Source organism: Dreissena polymorpha, chromosome 4 (assembly GCF_020536995.1).
Source record: "Dreissena polymorpha isolate Duluth1 chromosome 4, UMN_Dpol_1.0, whole genome shotgun sequence".
NCBI classification, from domain to species: Eukaryota; Metazoa; Mollusca; class Bivalvia; order Myida; family Dreissenidae; genus Dreissena; species Dreissena polymorpha.
In genome coordinates, this window is record NC_068358.1 from 126,904,009 (window position 1) to 126,925,314 (window position 21,306).

General features: G+C 35.0%; 1 protein-coding gene across 1 annotated transcript in view; it reads right to left on the reverse strand.

Annotated features, from left to right (window-relative positions):
- Positions 1 to 21,306, reverse strand: part of LOC127878767 (uncharacterized) — an 83,462-nt gene that overhangs the window by 16,198 nt on the left and 45,958 nt on the right. The window contains exons 3-5 of the mRNA XM_052425294.1: positions 8,082 to 8,619; positions 3,095 to 3,288; positions 2,163 to 2,200 (exon numbers count right to left, since the gene is read on the reverse strand). Of these exons, the coding sequence (XP_052281254.1) occupies positions 2,163 to 2,200; positions 3,095 to 3,288; positions 8,082 to 8,619 (770 nt within the window). The remainder of the gene's footprint in view (positions 1 to 2,162; positions 2,201 to 3,094; positions 3,289 to 8,081; positions 8,620 to 21,306) is intronic.

A 21,306-nucleotide genomic window follows, 5' to 3' on the forward strand; every position in this document is an offset into this window, starting at 1 on the left:
TTTTCTTATCTTTCCTTTTACAAATATATTCCATAGAAAGGCCATTTAAATTCTGGAATAATCAATTATTCAGAAGGCATGCAACCCTAAATAATCCTATAACGGCATCTGCCTTAATATCCAATGTTTAAATCCAATTCATTTGCTGACTTTTCGTGGCCGATAGGTTATTGCACAATTCATTACAATTTAAGAGCCGAGCATGCAGGTTTTATTGCTGCATTATACAGAAATGGCCAGTAAAATTCTAAAAGCTGTCTGTTCCGCAATGATTGCATGTTAAATATAGACACACTTGGCAATTTTGCAGGCATGAAACATTTGATTTGATATTTACAAACAGCATTTTAAAGTTAAAGACAAAGGGTCGTGTCAAATAAAATTCAGTTAACCAAATAGTAAAGGCTATTGAAATAATGTTCAGACACAAATACAAATCAAGACAATATAAATGTATTTTATGCTAAGAATACTAGTACACTGTAACTCCGTTATATCGCTGTACGTATGTTATATAACGATGTCCAATATATCGTGAGTCGGCTGTGGATCCCCCTTTTTTTCACCTACCTTAATTTTTGTGTGTGTTTTTTCCAGTATTCAAATATTAAGGCCAATGCTTACCAGGATGAAAAATGATGTGATATTGTACATGAGGTCTAATTTTGCATGCTTTTAAAAATCAGTACAAAGGATTTACACAAAATACATGAGGACGGTTTATTTGTGGCGAGATTTTGTCCATTCAGGAACAATAAAACTCGAAAATAATATCGGATTACACATTTAATTATAAGCATTTTAAAATACTTACATGGAATAATGTTTTATGTTATACCATGTATAACATATGGATATATCACACAATCCAATAAGGTAGGTGAATAGCGTGTTCTGAATGGCCAAACTGTGTTTATCCATACATTCAAATGCATGAATGACCTGACAAGTTATATTGCGACTTGGATATATCGCCATCACGATCAGTTGATCCTGCAAACTTCAATATAACGGAGTTGCAGTTCATACACAATTTGACCATTATACACTATTTACCATGTCTGCGCCTGCACTGGGACTAGCTTAGGAAATGTGCACAATTGATTTATTCATCCCTTCACAAATGCAAACAAAACTGCACAAGCAAATCTTCTTGAACCATAATACAGAGTACACAACATTATAATGTTATGTACACTGAACAACTGATATAAAGGACTGCAAAGATATTGCAATAATTTTTACAACATGAAAATCTCTGAATATCTATCATGATTAACCTGGCGTCACATTTGTGACCGCTAATAACAAAGACTGGACATTAAAAGTCTTGTTTTTATTTAAGATGCCTTAATCTATCAAAAAATGGCCTTGTTTTGCAAATAAACCCATATTTTTTCAAAAGATATACATAAAAAATGACAATGGATAAAAAAAATAAAAGCATCTTCAAACTTATAAGTGTTTTATTGCCTTTAAATCTAGCCTGTCAAAATGTTTGTTTGTTTAAATTTCACTGGCTATTCCATTGCTTTCTGTAAATTCCAGAGTCATCTAAGCTTTTGTGTCAGCAAGTTTTTACACAGTCAACATCTAAGGAAATGTGTCTGGGGATAATAGTCAAACGTTGGCGAATGAAAATGTAAATAGAGAAAGCCACAGACAGCTCAATTGCCTGTTTTTCTTCAAAGTTGTTGTTTAACCCATAACCACTTAGATACTTGTTTTCACACCTTTGTAGTCCCTCAGAAAGTTTAATTAAATACCTTTCTTACTTGTGTCTAGTTTTTAAGGCTTCATTTCCAACTCTTAGATACTGATGAGCAGCAAACAGCATTGAACCTGAACAGTCTGCAACTTACTTGCAGGCTGTTCTGGTTTTATGCTGTTTGCGCATAGCCATTTCCACTTTGGCTCTGAGTGGGAAAGGGTTAAATACTTGTCAATATTACTAGTGGACATTTATTATACTTTGTGGGATATGAAATACTGTCAGTGTTATAGTTTGATTCATATATATAAAAAAAAATCTGAAAAGATACAAATATAGCATTTTTAACATTTCAATATCAGATGCATTAGATTCACAACCAATCCTATATGTTTACACTTATTTGGCTTTGTATGGACTCAACATGGTCTCAAATATATTTAAAGATTACCTTCACATCTTTCCCAGCCTGATGGTTAAAACCTCCCCCTGCAATGTAAGAAAGGTTTCTTATGATTTACAAAAGTGTGCACACCTATAATCAACAGTGATATCATTCGTATGCATAAAACATTCTCCTTCTAAATGTTTTCCTAAGTCAAAAATTCAACGCTTATAGTTAAAGAGTACTTAATAATAGTCCATGATCAAAACAAATGTTTGGACTGAAAACCACTTCAAAATAAGCAAAATTCTCTATAAAAACACTTAATTAACCTACTTATTTTATACAAAATAAAAAGGGGTTAAGTCAGGAATAACAGTCATCAACATATCCCGAGACTTGATTCTAGTGAATTCGAGACAATGAGCTTCACCTGTGGTACCGTTGCACAATTAAAATTACAATTTTAACCAATTAGTTTTAGATCTCTTTGCTGTGTACAATGCTCTTAAATGAGCAGTTCTTGATACACTGAACTTAATGCTTGTACGCAAAGTGTCATCTCAGAATAGCCTGTTAACCCTTAAAGCGCTGGAGCTGAATTTTAAAGGCCTTTGCAAACAGTTTGGATCCAGATGAGACGCCACAGAACGTGGCGTCTCATCTGGATCCAAACTGTTTGCTATTCTGATAGTATTCTTTGAAAAAAATTCGAAGAAAATGCTAATTTTAGAAATTCAACGGACGACATTTTAGCAGACGACAAATTTCCCAGCATGCAAAAGGTTAAGTCTGCAGACTGTACTTTTGTTTAGAAGAGACTTCATATAAACGCACAAATTTGTTCTCCATGACAAGCCAGTTTGGTCAATCTGGGACAACACTTCACAATATAAGAAATGAAACATTCAAGCATAAATTAATGCGAGTTATCCAAGTACACCGTATAAATAGTTCCAGAGGTTCAGGAAAGGATACTCCTAATTGCCCTAGTTTACCTGGGTCGGTGGTGACCTCTGTGTCCTCCTGGCTCTTGGACCGAGGCAGGTAGGACTCATTGGTGATCGCATACAGCTCATCACTGATGGATGCACTCTGGGACTGCGAGGTGCCATCGTCAGAGCGTGCGTCTGACTGTATGCCGCTGTCGTTGGAGTCAGGCGAGTTGATATCGAACCCAGCGTTGCGAAACCTAGAGGGTAGTTCATAGCTTAGTTTTCAATAACCAGGCTGCCGGTAAATCCACATTCTATCTTTACCAAAATATTGGACACCACTCGCCTACTTTTTGAAGCGTTAGTAAATATTAAACTTGTCACCCAGATTTCGGAAATAACTTTTGAATTTTGAAATCGAGTACATACACACTGGTTTAAGTATGGATGTTTGCTTTCATTCACAACAACAGGAGGTTTGAACTTTCTGAAATTCAAAACGCGGACAGCAAAATTTGCATTAAGAATTGTAGGGAGCAGGGAATAGCAGTGTAACTTTGTAACTTGGTGCACTCTCAGTCCAGAAAGCCAGATAAAATCACTTGTTAAGACTAAAAATTAAATGCAGAATTTAATTCTAGGCTTGTGTATGTTCTTTTGTTCACCATGGAATTTTATATTTGTATTATTGTGTTCACCATATTTCATTCGTTTTTGTATATTCTTTTGTTCACCTTATAATTGTAAGTTTGTAAATATTCTTATGGTCACATAAAATTCCAAGTTTGTTACATTATTTTATTTATGTAATTCTAAGTTTGTAAATTTTGTTTTGTTCACCCTATACCAATTGTAATATTATATATATTCTTTAGGTTACCATTTACATGTAATAGCAAGTCAGCATATACACTTTTGTGCGTGCAAAATGTTGTATTATTAATTATAACCATCTTTAATTTTTTTAGAAAGTCAATATCAAACAGTGAAGAAATTGTCTCACTATTTTCTTACGGACCATAACATATGCAAATGTTAAACAGAGCTAGATTGAGAAAACATATAGTTAAAAGGACGGGTATCGAGTTTTCTGGAATTGTGTGTGTGTAGTCCAGTGCACATGAGTCTATCTGGACTGGAATAATTTTTGTTAATACAGTTAATACAATTATAATTCCTATTCAGCAGGTAATTACTAACAGCAATGCCGCCACTGGGAGTCCAATAATTATCAAAATGGACTTCCTTTGTTGCTTTATTATGTACATGAACATTTATTGGGGAAAGTGACAAGATTACAACAGAGCTGTTATTGTTGGTATTGAAATCATGTTTTCCCTGTAATTCATACATCATGGGATATGTGACTTCACCACAAACTCATTTTTATAAACATTGTGTTTCATAAAGCTTATAGCATTATATCCTTTCAATTGAATCAAATAAAATCAAGTTGACAATTTTTTACAATTTCATACTTCCTCAATATTTAACCTATTGAGAACTTCTACCAGTAAACTTTAGTAGTTGTCTCAAAATCTTGCTACTACAAATTTCTTAAATAGGACTTAAAGACCAGTGTTTTCTAAAAGACTTATTAATTTCTGAATATAAATTAATAATATTTATTTTTCGCGGAACTGATTGTTGTTTACTGGTTTCTATAGATATGATAATGTATGGATTGCCTCGGTCAAGATCGTTAGTACAATAGAATTACGCAGTTTCCGTACCACGTGATATGACATCATTCCGCCTTTTGTAAATTGCCTATGCTGGTGTTTAGATTGCCAAAAACACCACCCACCGCACCCTGAATATCATCGCGCCTGGTCGGTCGATGCACAGATTCGATTTATTACCATATCTTACGGTAATACGGATTTAGGTTTTTTGGTTCTATGATTCTGCCGGAAAGTTCTTTATTTCCAGTCAATGTACATCCAAGCACATATTGGCGCTGGGGCCTGCAACCTCCTCACAAATTTCGTTCTATGATACTGCCGGCCAGTTATTTTATTTTTAGTTTATATCCACCGGCTCCTGGCGGGCTCCTCAACTCTGGTGGCTGACATCCAATCGCATCGCGGTGCCAGGGCCAGCCCATCTTCTCACAAGATCGTTATGGGTCCACCGTTCGGTCCGGTATAGAAGGGACCTATCTTGGTGGGCAGTGTGGCACAGCGCATGGAACTTTTTCATTGCTTGAACTGATCAATGAACTGCTGAGTGTATATACTTGTGTAACATCAGCGGGTTCTCTCGGGTAAAGGCCTTCATTTGCTCCAATGGACTCTGCGTTATTTGTGTAACATCAGCGGGTGCTTCCGGGTATATGGCGACTTCTTCTATAGCATATATCTCTTCACGCTGCCCTTAGTGATAATGACTTAACACATTTTCTCCAATGGAATCTGCGCTCCTTGTGTAACATCAGCGGGTTCATTTTAGGTTTTTTATCACTCAGTGTTCTCATTTCATTCTTGCCATATCTGTTTCCAGGCGGTTCTCTATCGCCCACTATGGCATTCTGTCCATAATATACATTTTCACGTCAGTAAAGTCACTCAGGCGGACATAAGCGGGAATGTGCACGTGGTTTTCATTGTTTGGTCAGTCCTACGCTAGACTTTGATCAGTAAACTTTTACTTTTTGAAATTCGAACCGCATTACTTAATTGTTTAAAATGACCAGTTATCTTTGAGTTCCACAATGTCCGCAGTTACATGTTAATATTGGTTGTTTTCGGCTACAGTTTTCCAGAGTTATTTTATATTAGTTTTCCAATGAAGTTTTATCTCTGGTTTTTCACCTGGCCTTGAAAACACTATTTAAGAATACAAAATAGAAGTGATGTCTACACATCATGGTTGTACTGTCATGTTATTTTACAATTATACTTGATTGTTTTATATTAGGAATGAGTGTTATGTATTCCGAAATGTTTTATTTGTCATACATGTCTTGTTTATATGTATTTGCCTTCCTGTCGCAGCGGCGGAAAATTCTGTTTGCTGGAGGGCTGGATGGGCATGCATACTTATTCTACAAAATTTATCTCTACAAGCTAACCTTAGCGACAATTACTCAACACATTGGCTCGAATGGACTCTTGGTTAAGCTTAAAAAATATTAGCAATGCTGTAGGGGAAAAACTGGTATGTGTCAAATCGTATTCAATGTCCAAGGTAAAAAGTGTGTAATCGCTGGTTAAGCGATTATTGTAATTAAATGACTGAGTTTTAAGTGTGGACTCGCTGGTTAAGCGAGTTAAAAAGTGTGAAATCACTGGTCGAGCGATTATTGATATTAAATGTCCGATTTAAAAGTAATGGTCAAGTGACCATTGGTGTAAAGAGTGTCTAAAGGTACTGTGTTAATGGTCAAGTGGCCATTGGAATACAAAGTGTGAAAAGGTTTTGTGTTAATGGTCAAGTGACCATTGGTATAAAAAGTGTGTAAAAGTATTGTGTTAATAGTCAAGTGACCATTGGTATAAAAAGTGTGTAAAAGTATTGTGTTAATGGTCAAGTGACCATTGGTATAAAAAGTGGTGTGTAAAGGTATAGTCACCGGTTGAGCAATTAATGGTCAAGCGACTGGTAGAGCTAGGCTTAGCCCAAATCAAGTGAATGGTTTTTCCTGGCCCGGTCGCTTGATGAGCAAGAACATTTTTATTTTAGGTAGGAGGTGTTGCTACTATACTTATACTTACTTCACATCGGTAATTTAACTTGTGCTCGTCCATCTCCGGTAGGCATAATGTTCAGCTGTTAATGTTTAACGCTGCGGCCATTATATCCCACTCTCTTACTTGCATGATATATTATATGGATCTGTTAGTGAATTCTTCATACGTGTACATCCGATTTCATTTGTGTGATGTTTATTGGGAGGCAAAATAAATTGAAATAATGTCATTAAACTAGTAAACTAAACAAATGTGTTGTTCTATCGTGCAGTCGTAAAATAATGTTGCACTCACATGCACAACATCTGTAAATTAATGCAGTTTTCACAGTAATGTATAATACTACTAGGAGTTACTAGCTATAATTATAATGCTTTCATACAAACGGATTGAAGATCCAATTGACAATCTCTATAAATTTTTAATTTTGTGTAGCCTAAACAATAATTCACCACCCACAGGCTGTCAGAATTATCGTTTAAGTGACACAGACACTTTATTTAATGCTAAGTAGTAAAATTTATCAATTTTAAACATCATTTCCCAAAGCTCCTTGGTGAACTTCATAAATGTATAAAATTTAATAAGTCTCATGATATCACATGTTATACCAGGAAGTATAAAAGGATGCCGGCTTACAACTGTTGACGTAAATTTTTTTGCAAAAATCTGCCATATTGGTTGGAAAATACATTTGTAGATTTTTTTTATAATGCCTGTTTTAAGTATTTGGACATAACTACTAATGAGCATTTGCTTTCGTGGTTGAGCAGACCCACAGATATCCATGATTAAACATGTACCACGAATAATATTTCTTTCACAGAAATTATCTGCCTATTTACAACCTCCTTTAACAGGAATGCTCTTATATGTATACAATACTAGAGGAGAAAATACCTTTATACTGGCATTGGAAATTAGGAAAAGAATGACAAATCAAAACCCTGATTTTACTCAAGGTTATTAGATAAACTGATGCAAAGATGACAAAAAAATACCAAAAGACCAAATACAGATCTTAGGTTAAAACAAGAGATGTGTTTGTCAGAAACACAATGCCCCCTATTGCGCCGCTTTGAAGCCCTATATTTGACCTTTGACCTATCCCCACTCACAATGTGCAGCTCCATGAGATACACATGCATGCCAAATATCAAGTTGCTATCTTCAATATTGCAAAAGTTTTTCATTATTGCAAAAGTTTAACCAAGCTTAAAGTTTTCCACAGAATGTCAGACAGACAGACAGGCCCAAAACAATATACCCCAGATCATTCGATCCGGGGGCATACAAATATTTTTAAACAAGATTATTCTAGAATATGGCCCCTGGCCAATCATAAGGCCATCACATACGTTTTAAGTTTGATGTTCTCTGCCAATGAGGCAGGGGTTGTGTTGCCGCTGTCGCACTGCGTCTGATCGCCTTCGACCCCAAGCAGCTGCTCCCTACGCTTCCTCTCACTACGCTCTCTTGCACTCTGCTCGAGCAGGGAAATGTAGGCGAGTATTCCCTTGCCTTTCTCCCCATAGGCCATGTTCATGCACTCAGTGTTGTTCAGCTTCTCATCGCTCGAGTCGGTCCCGGAGTCTCCCACAAACTTGGTATTGGCAACGACAAAGTCATTTTCTTCATCCGAGACCGCTTCTTCTCCAGAAACTATGCCACTTTTCACTGAGATTGAGTCCGAATCCTCTTCCGTAGAAGTAAGTGACTGAATTTCTCCGTTTATGAGCTTAGTTTGCTCTTGTTTCTCGTCTGCGGCCGACATGATGTTGATGTTGACTGCGTCGCTCTGGTTGTTGTTGTTCTCAGATGTTGGACTGGTGTGCACTGCTTTGTTATTAGGTTGATAGTTAGGATTGCAAAAGCTCAGGAATGGTGTTTCCATATCTGCAAATAGAAATGAAAACCATTTGATAGAATGAAAACGCATTTAAATAATAATGATTTCAGCAAGGATGTATCAGCCTTCTTTGGATAATGAAAAAAACATTTTATTGGTAATATATTGAAAGCTTTAACCAGTCATTAACTAATACATTACCACAGACTTGATCACATTAACACAGTAAAAACCAGAGAAAAACAACCTTATCATACAACACCATTTATGTAGAATAAACTAATCGAGGAAACCATTCAGAAAACAGTTGATCTTATCTCTGTCCTCCTAGGAGTTGTTATGACACTCTGAATAGATTACACATGAAGTGATGAATTACCAGCAAAAATAATGAATTCTGTTCACTATCCTAAACATTTGGACGAGACAGATTTACAACGGCCTTGGGAGCCTTCATAGCCATATAATTACATAAGTTTTGAAATTTATGATTCAGAAAAACATGCTAAACACAGGTTTTACCCAATTAATCATTAATGAACTGAAATGAACAGAAAAAGTCATTTATTAATAATCTAAATGATTTTCAAAAACAGGAAATGGGGAGGCCACATTTGATAGACACACACGCCCCCGGTTGGGGTTACTGCCAAATAAAACAGCAGAATCTACAAAACATTTCACAGACAGACAGATGAACAGACAGGACAATCATTCTATGCCTCCCTCACCCCATTACCCTATGCATCCAAGCTCTCTCATTTACACTATAAATGTGTAAATAAGAAAAATTGTATAAATTGTAAATCAGTGTTAATAGTAGCAATTTGTAGTAATTGGTCAATTTTACAGAAAAACTCTTCAAGACTTCCTTTAATGTGTCTATATCTTTGATTAAAAACTCGTCATCAAAGACAAGCATAATTGTCCGTGTGGCTGTTTGTCATTTTGATCTGCCATACAAACTGTTCAAATGATGCAAACCAGGTGCAGTATTAAAGAAATAAAACAAGTAATTATACAAAATATCATGCATTTTGTCCATTAAAACTGCTGAATTATTTAGACAATTAATGGAAAATTTGCTATGGTAAGATATTTTTTATTTTGCTATAATAGTATGAAACAATACATAGCTTTTAAAACGATTATTTCAAATTAATTGCATAGCATTTAAATACAATTGCAACGGAAGCATGGCAGGGCTCAACATTAACCTAAAAACCAACTTTCCCTGCCGGGCAAGTACTTAGAAAATCTACTTGCCCTGAATGTAAAGCCACTTGCCCAATGATGATGAAATATCACATTAACTGTAAACCTACCGTAATATTTTTTAATAAAGATCAAAATGATACACAACAAAACCTATTTTAACATTTAACAAAATGATTACAGCAAATAAAGTTTAATTAAAGTCTGAATGTAGATTTGTGCCGATGTTTAATTATTAAACATCGCTTATAACGATTCATCATATCTCAACCATTTAAACTCACTTTTCCATTTTGATAAAACGTTAAGTTTTTGCTTCAATTCGTACTTTTTGGAACTTTCGGATAATTTGTCTGTGCATTTTTAATTGGATTTTGCAGAATTACAGTTACCTGCCAAAGCTAAATAAACTAGCCAGCTGCTCGTCTGCTAACAATACTGTTAACAACACGTGAACCATAAAAAAAATGTCAATTGACGTGAAGCAAAAGATTGTTGAAAATATATGTCGCAAAATATGAAAACTATATAATACCGAAGCTATTTGTTGTTGTGTTTATATAGTTATAATTTTAGTAGTTTTCTTTGTGACTGAAAACAACAACAATGTTATATGTAATTATATGTAATTAAATAGTAATGACAAAGATAAACACAATATATAGCTTTTGAAGGCCATTCTATACATAGATGGTAACGTCACTACGTTATTGTCAGTAAGACCAGTGTGTACACAATGTTTGTAAACCGATGTTTGAAATCCCAAGTTACTAAAAAATAAGTTTGGAAATGCATGCGCACCATGCGTAGTTAGTTCAGACTTCCACCAACAACAATCGCTGAGGTAAATTCGTGCAAATCCTTCATGATTACCAGTATTTGTACTATTTAACCACAGAAAAACATGTTTTTTTTTGTTCTTTTTTGCACTTGCCCGGGCGGGCAACTAGATTATAAAATAACTTGCCCGGACCCAACTTTAACTTGCCAGGGGCAATCGGACAACGGTTAATGTTGAGCCCTGCACAGTAAGAATGTTTTTTCATACGTTTTATTGAAATATGGTATCGAGGTCTGTGAACTTTGCAGGAAAAATGCTCTTTACTCCGTAAAGATTTCATTGATTTATCCTGTCTGATCGGTGTAAAGTAGGTTACGTGAGTTGTGTATTGTGTTATTTCTTAAAATTTGACCCAGCATTTGTAGAAATATAACAAGATATATACATCATTTGTAGAAAGGAAATTCATTTCTGTGTTGAATAAGACCAAGATCGTGAAAATCGCTGCACAATTGATGAAGTTATGGCTGTTCAAAGCAATGCATCCTGTTTTGGGGTGATTTTGAGTTGGATACCTTGTTATATATATATTTGATAGTGAATTTTTTTTCAAAAAAGTTGATTGTTCGTTATAATATGATTATTTATCATTCAAAATGATGTTTTCACTAATTAATATCATAGCCACATGCTAACCACCTGTGCATAATACAGTCACACACCTCAAACGATGCAAAACAAAAGTGCCCAAATCAATTTGCGCAAATAGTAAGTGGATGATGACTATGTTAAAAAAGGTGCTGTCATATCTTCAGAAGATTGGCAATAAAAACTTAAAGATTGGAAACCATTTCAAATAATGTTACATATACCAGTTTTGTCAAACCAAAATATGTTTTATGCAACAAGCCTCCACTGAAGCTCCAGACATGTTGGCAGGCTAGTCAGGAGCTACCCTGTCCTCTAATCAGATATGAAAGCTTTCACGCGGTTTCCTTACTTGACAGAGTAGATTGGGACTCTCTTCTGATTGTTCCATATATAGCAGTGGGTATTGCCTAAAAAATCAACTGTTATCAGACGGTGGCTGGTAACAATTTGTGTTTGTAGGATTTATCACTGACGAAAATCAAGAACAAAGAGATGGGAATAATGAATAGGAGATTGGTGTAATCAAGTGGTGCTGCCATGTAGAAATATAGACCGTCTTTTGTCTTTCAGCAATTTCACTTGCAGAATGGGACGCAGGCAGACTATGATGGTCTACTTTAGATACATTATTACTCATGTGTCAGTTATTTTCGTGGACAATTTTGTTGCTGTTGAGTGTTGATAGGCCCTTTTTAGGTTCTTTTTAAACTGGACATATTTTTATATATATATAATATGTGAATTAATTTTTATAAACAAACAAGGTAGAAGCAATTTGCTTGTCAATATGAACCCCAGTCGGTCAAATAAATTAAGATAGCTGCCAGTCGGCAAATTTAAATTTTATATAAGAACATATTATGTCAAACACAACTGGACATTATGTTCATCAACTGCATGAAATAACATGGAAATGTGCCACTCAAATATTTATAAAAAAAAATTAAACATAACTACCTGCCTACTTGAAACGACAAATGCAACATTTATGTCACACACTTATATTCCTGCGAAGAATCTGTCTTTACCTCTTTGTCAATCTGACAAAAATTGAATAAGAAGTTTGAAGGAAAAACTTTTACTCAAGATAAAAATCAGATATAAATTTTGAGAGACAGCAGAACAATAGACCAACAAATATACCCATGGGCCCTTTAAACTTTTGTGGGGGGGGGGGGGGATTTAACTATTTTAAAACATAGAACTTTCTGGTGGAAATTTCCATCACTTATCTGTTTGTCAGAATATATGAATACCAGTAAGCAACAATGATGTGCATCCTTCCCAAATATTTACTTCAGCATACAATTTTCTGCTGTCAGTCCTATTTCAATAATATTCAAAACATGCACACAAACATCAGATAAATTACTTTAGTGAAATGCAAATGGAGGTTCTAACTTGTTACTTTACTTCATCAAATGTCCATTTTCCTAACAGTCGCTGTCTCAATTTGTCTGTATTCATAGTATAACACAATTTGTCCAAGTAATCAACCAATCTATCAGAGCAATTCCAGTTTTCTACAATTTACTGCAGAACCATATAATTAAATTGTTTTCTGTTTCCAGATATTTCTTTCTACAATTGCTAACCTTTTCTGAATCATGTCTTCACTTACAGAAGAGACAGACTGACAGAGCAGCTTGGAAAAACAAATTTATTCAAATGTTTTGCGAGACTCTTCTTCTTTCGGTTAAATAGAACACCACCATTACAATGCAAAGTTACAAACAAATATGATATAAATAAAAAGAAACTTGTGTATTCTTGTATACATTACAAAATTAAACAAGAGGGCCATCAGGCCCTAAGGCGCTCACCTGAAAGCCAAAGGAACTAGACTATTCTGAAAAAAATGCAAGCTGATTCATGAAGATTATTTTGGACCAAAAAAGTGACTTTTAACATGTTTTTTTTATATTTGACCTTGTGACCTAGTTTTTTTAGCTCATATTACCCAGCTTCAATCTCTGGTAAAATTTCATTGGGACAAATGTTCTGACCAAGTTTCATGAAGATTGGCCAATAAATGTGGCTAATATAGTGTCAACAAGTTTTCACTAAAGCCATATAAGGACAACTGCCCCCCCCCCTGGCGGCCATGTTTTTCAACAAACCATAACCATTTTCAAACTCACTCAAGCTCTTGTTAGAACAAATGTTCAGATCAAGTTTCATAAAGATTGGATAATAAATGTGACTTCTAGAGTGTTAACAAGGTTTTGTAGTAAATAGCAATTTAAGGAAAAATGCCACGCCCCCTTGCGGCCATGTTTTTTAACTGATCTCAACCATTTTTGAACTTAGCCCAGATATTATTAGTTCAAATATTCTGACCAAGTTTCATGAGCATTGAACAACAAATGTGACTTCTAGAGTGTTAACAATGTTTTACCATACAGTTAGCCATATAAGGAAAACTGCCCCGCCCCATGGCGGCCATGTTTTTCATTCAACTGGAACCATTTTCGAACTCGTCCAAGATATTATTGGGACACATGTTCTGACAAAGTTTCATGAAGATTGAACTAAAAATGTGACTTCTAGAGTGTTAACAAGGTTTTACTATAGCCATATAAGGAAAACTGCCACGCCCCCTGGTGGCCATGTTTTTCAACCAACCAGAACCATTTTCGAACTCGTCCAAGATATTATTGGGACACATGTTCTGACAAAGTTTCATGAAGATCGGACAATAAATGTGTCTTCTAGAGTGTTAACAAGGTTTTACTATAGCAAACTGCCACGCCCCCTGGCGGCCATGTTTTTCAATCAACCGGAACCATTTTCGAACTCGTCCAAGATATTATTGGGACACATGTTCTGAGTAAGTTTCATGAAGATTGGACAATAAATGTGGCCTCTAGAGTGTTAACAAGGTAAATGTTGACGACGCACGACGGACAAAAGGCGATCACAATAGCTCACCATGAGCACGTTGTGCTCAGGTGAGCTAAAAATGGTAACAGCTTTGCAAAGGCTTTTTAAAATCATTTATAGTATAAAAATCAATCATCATCATACACTGCCATTTTGTAGTATACACTACAGTTCCATTATATCGCGATTGACGGGGTCCAAAGATCGCGAGCGCGATATATCCGGAGCGCGATATAAATCCAGACATGTCTGACTTAGTTGTTAAGCAGTTGATGTGCAGTTAATGTGTCAAATTTCATTGGTGTTTTCATTTTATGTACGGCGCTGCTATATCTTTGTATTGTAATAATTGCAAACCAAATTTACATGTACTTTTGTACAACAACAACAAAATACTTATTTGTATAAAAGTAATATCGTAATTAAAGTTTTGATTACCGTGGAAATTGTAATGCCATTGTTAATTTTTATTTTCAGGTATGATCAGCGTAATATACGTATGAAGACGTATGAAGTGTACTTGTGCTAACGTTCGAATCTACTCTAACAGATGGTCCGTTTCAAGCAAGAAACAGGAAACAAACCAATATAATTTAAAGTTGTTTTTATTTTATATTTACAGACACAACGAGATTCATCACAAGAAGAATGCGCAGTTCTAACAAAATTTCGGCGGACATGACATTTGTTGAATTATTCAATAAAGAATATGTACATATATATGGCGTTAACATAGTCAACATGCATACAAATACATTTACGTAAAACATACACATACAGTCTAACCTGTCAATAAAGACCACTCAAGGGATTTGGTCGTTGTGGTCTTTGTTCACAGGTGGTCTTTATTCGCAGGGTCGATTGATAGGAATGGAAAGGATTGGGAGGAAATCGTTGTGGTCTTTATGGACAGGTGGTCTCTATTAAAAGGTGGTCTCTGGAACAGGTTTGACTGTACATTTATTTACAAATTATATAACAAAAACATCAATTTCGGTCACAAAAAAAGTAGTCAGTCAATTCAGTTTGTTTCAATGACGACCGGGCTTTTTCAATTTTCTCAGTAATCGAGAACTGTTTACATTTTCGTGTGATGGTAGTGCTTGTAGCCATTTTGGTTAGTAATTTGGAACAGAGACAGAATGCACTTTATATACCAATAAACTGACATTATTATTGAGAATGAGACACTAATAACTCAAGTGCTGCAAACAACTCAATCCGTGTTAAAACAACACTGTCACTTACGGTCTGTTTTCACACTTCACTGCGTGTCAAGTATAAGGCACGAAATAACGGGTGATCAATTACTAGCCAGAACCGGTTGTTATCGCAGTTTGCATATTGTCAGATTATAACTTGTCAACGAATTTTTTTTTTTTTAATGTGTTTTTGTGATCATTCTTTCCGGATTTTTTGGGAGCCATAGCCGATTCGCGATATAATGGACAGCGCGATATAACGGATCGCGATGTATCTGAGTTGCAGTGTATAAATATTAGCCTTTGGAAGAAATATATTTTCAAGCATTTACAGAAAGATTAATTTTTGCAGCAATTTTCAGTCCTAATAAACAATATTTCAAGTATTTATAATCTGCCGAAATTGTCCTGAAACTCTGAGGAATTAATACTTCTCTTTTAAAACATGCAACAAACACCCTGGCATCCAGATAAAAATCTTTGGGAAAAAATATTGAAAAATGTCAAATTGATGACTATACTGTCACCCTATCTGTTTTCCTTCCCAGAGCATGGGTTCCAGCTACCATTGATACAATTGATGCAAAGCCTCATGGGTAATTCAATATACCACCTTTTCACATTTCTTTTTCTGAAGAGATCCTAAGGGAGAAGATTCTAAATAAGAGCAATTTACCGCATTGAAACACCCATAGCAGGAAACTCTAATCCAAATGTAAAGGCTTCAGATGCAAAAATCTGTCGGGGATTACCAATTCATGCCTTGCTGATGACATTTTCTGCAAATAAAGCATATTTCCATAAACTGTTTGATATGCTCTGCTCTGCATGTTAAACTGTTATTTAAGTGGATTTTTCAATAAATCTTGTCAACTGCGTAATCAATAATGCCTAACACACAATTATGTACAGACATGCTCACATGAAAATCGAACGCCCTAGTAAAGAAGTAAAGAAAATTGCTCCTAGATATAGCTCATTACTTCAAAAACATCACTTTGTAATTTGCAGTAAATAAATTGGCATTGAAAGTCTAACAATAACAAGAATCCATCATTCTATTCTACGATGCCCACATTTTAAATTGTGCATTTTCATTGCACACACACCTTAGCATCATAATTAACTGGAACTTCTTATTGCTTCCTTTTTTGTTTTCATAATATCAAGTAGTTCCGAAACCAAGTATTATCGGAAATTCAAAGCTTTCATTGCTACAGAATAAAGCCAAATCTGAACTAATTAAACCAAAGAAACCGTCTACAATATTATGAAACTCCTGTCTGCAACATATCATTAACAAGAACTGTTCCAATACAGCCCACATAAACTATTCATCCACTTTGATAGTAATAGTATATGAGCAACATCATGCCAAAATGGGTCTTATGCCATATGCGGCCAGCGTAGCTCCAGACAAGATCCACACATTTTTGGTCAGGAGCTACCCTATCCCCTAATGAGCCCACGAAACCTTGCATGACTTTATAGCGACAAGGTAGAATATGGATTTGTGCATGGTGCTGCTGAATATTGACCACAAAGACATATTGGAAGTTAACACTAAATATTTGTAGTTGTTACCCTCAAAAATAATACCTGAAAAATCTAAGTGAAATTCAATTTTAATACCCCTCGTTGATTCAAAGACCCCCACACATACTTGTTGTTTGATTTTTCGGCGAAGCTGTGTAAGCCAGCTTTTCACCTTAGCCTGACCTTTGTAAATGACCAATCAATTTGAATATAAAATTTTCCGCCGGTAGGCCTGAAACTTTTCGCAGTAGAAAATGTTTAATCTACAAACAGATTTCACATGAACATTAATATGTTATTCCATTCACATTCCACTTTTGGGAAGTGTAGGGTAAGGGATACTACAGTTTGTATAGCAACGTTGTTATTGCTTATTCAGCATAAAACAATTGTAGCTCTATCTATAATAATAAAGTTTGAGAGATAGAGCAGTTTTACACTCCATCCTCGATATCAATACAAAGTGTGTGCCCCTTTATATTTAGAAGAATGTCAGCGCCACAGCTTAAAGGGGCCTTTTCACATATTTTGGCATTTTTTAACTTATTCATTAAATGCTTTATATTGATAAATGTAAACATTGGATCGTAAAAGCTCCAGTAAAAAATCAAGAATAAAATTAAAAAAAGGAAAAGAACATTGCCCGGAGCAGGTTTCGAACCAGTGACCCCTGGAGTCCTGCCAGAGTCCTGAAGTAAAAACGCTTTAGCCTACTGAGCTATTCCGCCGAGTACACATACATGACGTATTTTATACCTTATATAAGCAATCTTCGTAGTTTCACAAAATTTAACGACAAAAACAGAACTCTCCAAATTATTCAATCGTTTCGCGTTGCAACGCTTTATAATTTTTAGGTTTTAAAATCGTCAAAAGATGCATATAATGGCTATATTAGACCATGGTAAATGTTCAGTATTACTGTTTCCTCTCAAATATCATAACTAAAACGAAAATGTGCGAATCTGAAACAACTTTTTTCAATTTTGTCAATTTACCAAAGCGTGAAAAGATCCCTTTAAAGGCTGTGTTCTCATATTTGGTCATTACTACGATATTGCATTATGTGCACTCAACATTTTTAGATTATATAAGAATTGTTGTTCAGTAACCTGATATACGCTTTGAAGAAAATATTAAAATTGTTTTCAAATCTGACCGTTAAACACGTTAATGTTTAAAGCTTTAAACAAGCCGTCGTGTCAGCAGCGGAATTGTTACCTCACTTTAATGCATTGCATTCCAATCCGCAAGGTATCAAGGTCAGTTTGCGGTCAGTTACAGAAATCTTTATATAAACACCATCGCGTAAACTATGTGCACTTGAAATTTACTTTGATCAGAAAGATACTAAATAAAGATATTTGCCGATATTATTATGGTATGTCAATCATAGATTTTTAATGTTTTTTCAACAATTGCATGATAAGGACCAATTATGATTAAATAGGTTAGAAATATTTATATATTTAGATAAATTTATTAAGCACGAGCAAGATAATTCACAATACTATTAATAATAGAATTAAATAATATTCGAGTGTTGCCAGCTGACCTATATGCACTCATTAATTTTCATCGTTCTTGTGTTTTTCTATTCTGTAGATATAGATATCTGAGTAATAATATCTAATAAAGCAAAATAAGTAACAAAATCTGGCGCAACATCCCGTAATTAATTTGCTTGTGATGAAGCTAAGAACTGCGCAGAAAAAAGGCATTCCATATTTTTGATCTCATAGATTTAACTTTTTATCGTTCTTAAACATCGACCACAATCAACGCCCTATATCTTTTTTAAAGATATTTCTTGTTTCTAAGGTACAAAAAGCAGCAGAATTCTCCAAAAGATATGAAACAATAATTGCAAAAGTTGGTTCAAAATCTGAGAGTGTACGACAAGATAAATACTTTGCAAATATATTAGTAATACTTTAAAATAAAAATTACACTAGTAAAAATTAAAGATTGGCTGATTCATCATATTCTTTAATAACCAGGATGAACAATGCCGTGACATGATGATTACCATGAGAAATATTTGTCAACAATAACTGCACAAGTTTTGAAAATACCCAAACTTTCTTCCTTGATAAAAAAAAAGTTCAGTTGTATAGTTCTTATAATCTGAATATACATTACAAATTCACATGCAATACAATATTATAATAACAAGGGCTGTTTGTAAAACATGCATGCCCCCCATATGGGCTGTCAGTTGTAGTGGCAGCCATTGTGTGAATACGTTTTTTATCACTGTGACCTTGACCTTTGATCTAGTTACCTGAACATCAATAGGGGTCATCTGCCAGTCATGATCAATGTACCTATGAAGTTTCATGATCCTAGGCCTTATTATTCTTGAGTTATCATAAGGAAACCATTTTACTATTTCGAATCAGTGTGACCTTGACCTTTGACCTAGTGACCTGAAAATTAATAGGGGTCATCTGCTAGTCATGATCAATGTACCTACGAAGTTTCATGATCCTAGGTGTAAGCATTCTTGAGTAATCATCCCGAAACCATTTTACTATTTCGAGTCACTGTGACCTTGCCCTTTGACCTAGTGACCTGAAAATCAATAGGGAACATCTGCCAGTCATGATCAATGAACCTATGAGGTTTCATGATCCTAGGTGTAAGCATTCTTGAGTTATCATCCGGAAACCATTTTACTTTTTCGAGTCACTGTGACCTTGACCTAGTGACCTGAAAATCAATAGGTGTCATCTGCCAGTCATGATCAATGTGCCTATGAAGTTTCATGATCCTACGTCTAAGCGTTCTTGAGTTACCATCCGGAAACCATCTGGTGGACAGACCGACAGACCGACCGACGGACGGACCGATCGACATGTGCAAAACAATATACCCCTTCTTCTTCGAAGCGGGGCATAATAAATGAAGACCATTAAGATTAATATGGATCAAAACGGATTGATTACTAATTTATTATATGTATATATACAGTCGAAACTGACCTAACGGCCACCTGACTTTACCTGTCACCTGCAGACAACGGTCAGTCTGGAATCCCCCCGACGAAAAACACTCTATATTACACTTGAATTTACGGCAACCTGTCCATAACGGCCAACGGCCACTTTATTCCACTCTGAAATTCATGTTTGACCTAAAATCAACGGTCACGCGTCAGTAGTCTCGAGTCGCGTAAATTAAAAACACAGCACATCATGTGTCCGTCTATTTTGCGGTTAAAGCATCTGATAGCAGTAATTGTCTTTCATATTATAAAAGCGGCCCGCTGCAAGTAAACAAATAATAAGGTGTTGAGAAGGTTTCTTTTCTGAATAAATTTTAACGAACTTTCTGCGTCTTTTTAGAACGGTACAATTACACCGTACAATCGGTTTATGACAGCGAATCAGCTTTTTAGACTTGTACGGACGTGACATCAACGGCATGTGACAAGCTTTATTTTACAGAATGAACGAGATGCATGAGCAAACAATTATACGAGGGTTGAAAACAACATCGCTTTAATTTAACAATATGAAATTAAATCAATATATAAGATATTATTCTGTATAATTCAATATACATACGTAAGTTAATTCTGTTATTATGCTTAGTTAACGGCAATGAGCCTTTGTTTTACACTGTATGCAAACGACTGGGTGGGGTAACGACGTAGCAATACTAACAACTGACAAACCATCTTAAAATCATGATCCGAATTCAACGGTCAACTGTTGACAACGGTCACTTTGGTCATTTCCCTTGAATGACCGCTGAATTCAGGTTTGACTGTAGTCATCAACATTTTACAATCAAATAATTATCAGTTCACTGGTATTTTTATTATGAGTGTACTTGTGTTTTTTCTTCATTTGAAAAAATAAAAAATATATTACAAACTAATGTATTTTACACAACACAATTACATATTTACGCACAATTCTTAAAAAAAAACATTTTTTGTTACGATAAATTGATTAAACCGTCACTCGTGTCTCTAATTAATCAACACATATTTTCAGTACAGATTCCAACCACTTCTAAAAATTCAACAATAAATTATTTCAAGTACAATATAGGATAATCATAGACTTACATTGTTTCACATGTAACTTGTTTTGAAATAAGTAAAGTAATTCTTCTTGAAAAAAAAAACTTTTAAATCATGAAATACAAACACTTATACATATTGATTATGATGTCATAATACATGAATACACTGGGGGAAAAATTATGATGGCATATTACATTATTTAAATTAATTTTCAATGGTTGTCATGATTAAAGTATACAATTTTTATTACATTTATGGCATTGTTTACTCCACCAGCACAGTCAATCCAGGACTGTACATCAATTATAATATATTGTGGTCACATCATGGCATGAAATAAGCATATTCAGAAGATGCTTGCAGAAATGATTTCTGTAAAATCATTGATCCCAAAGAAGAACCATCTTGGGTCATTTTAGCAGCCGCCAAA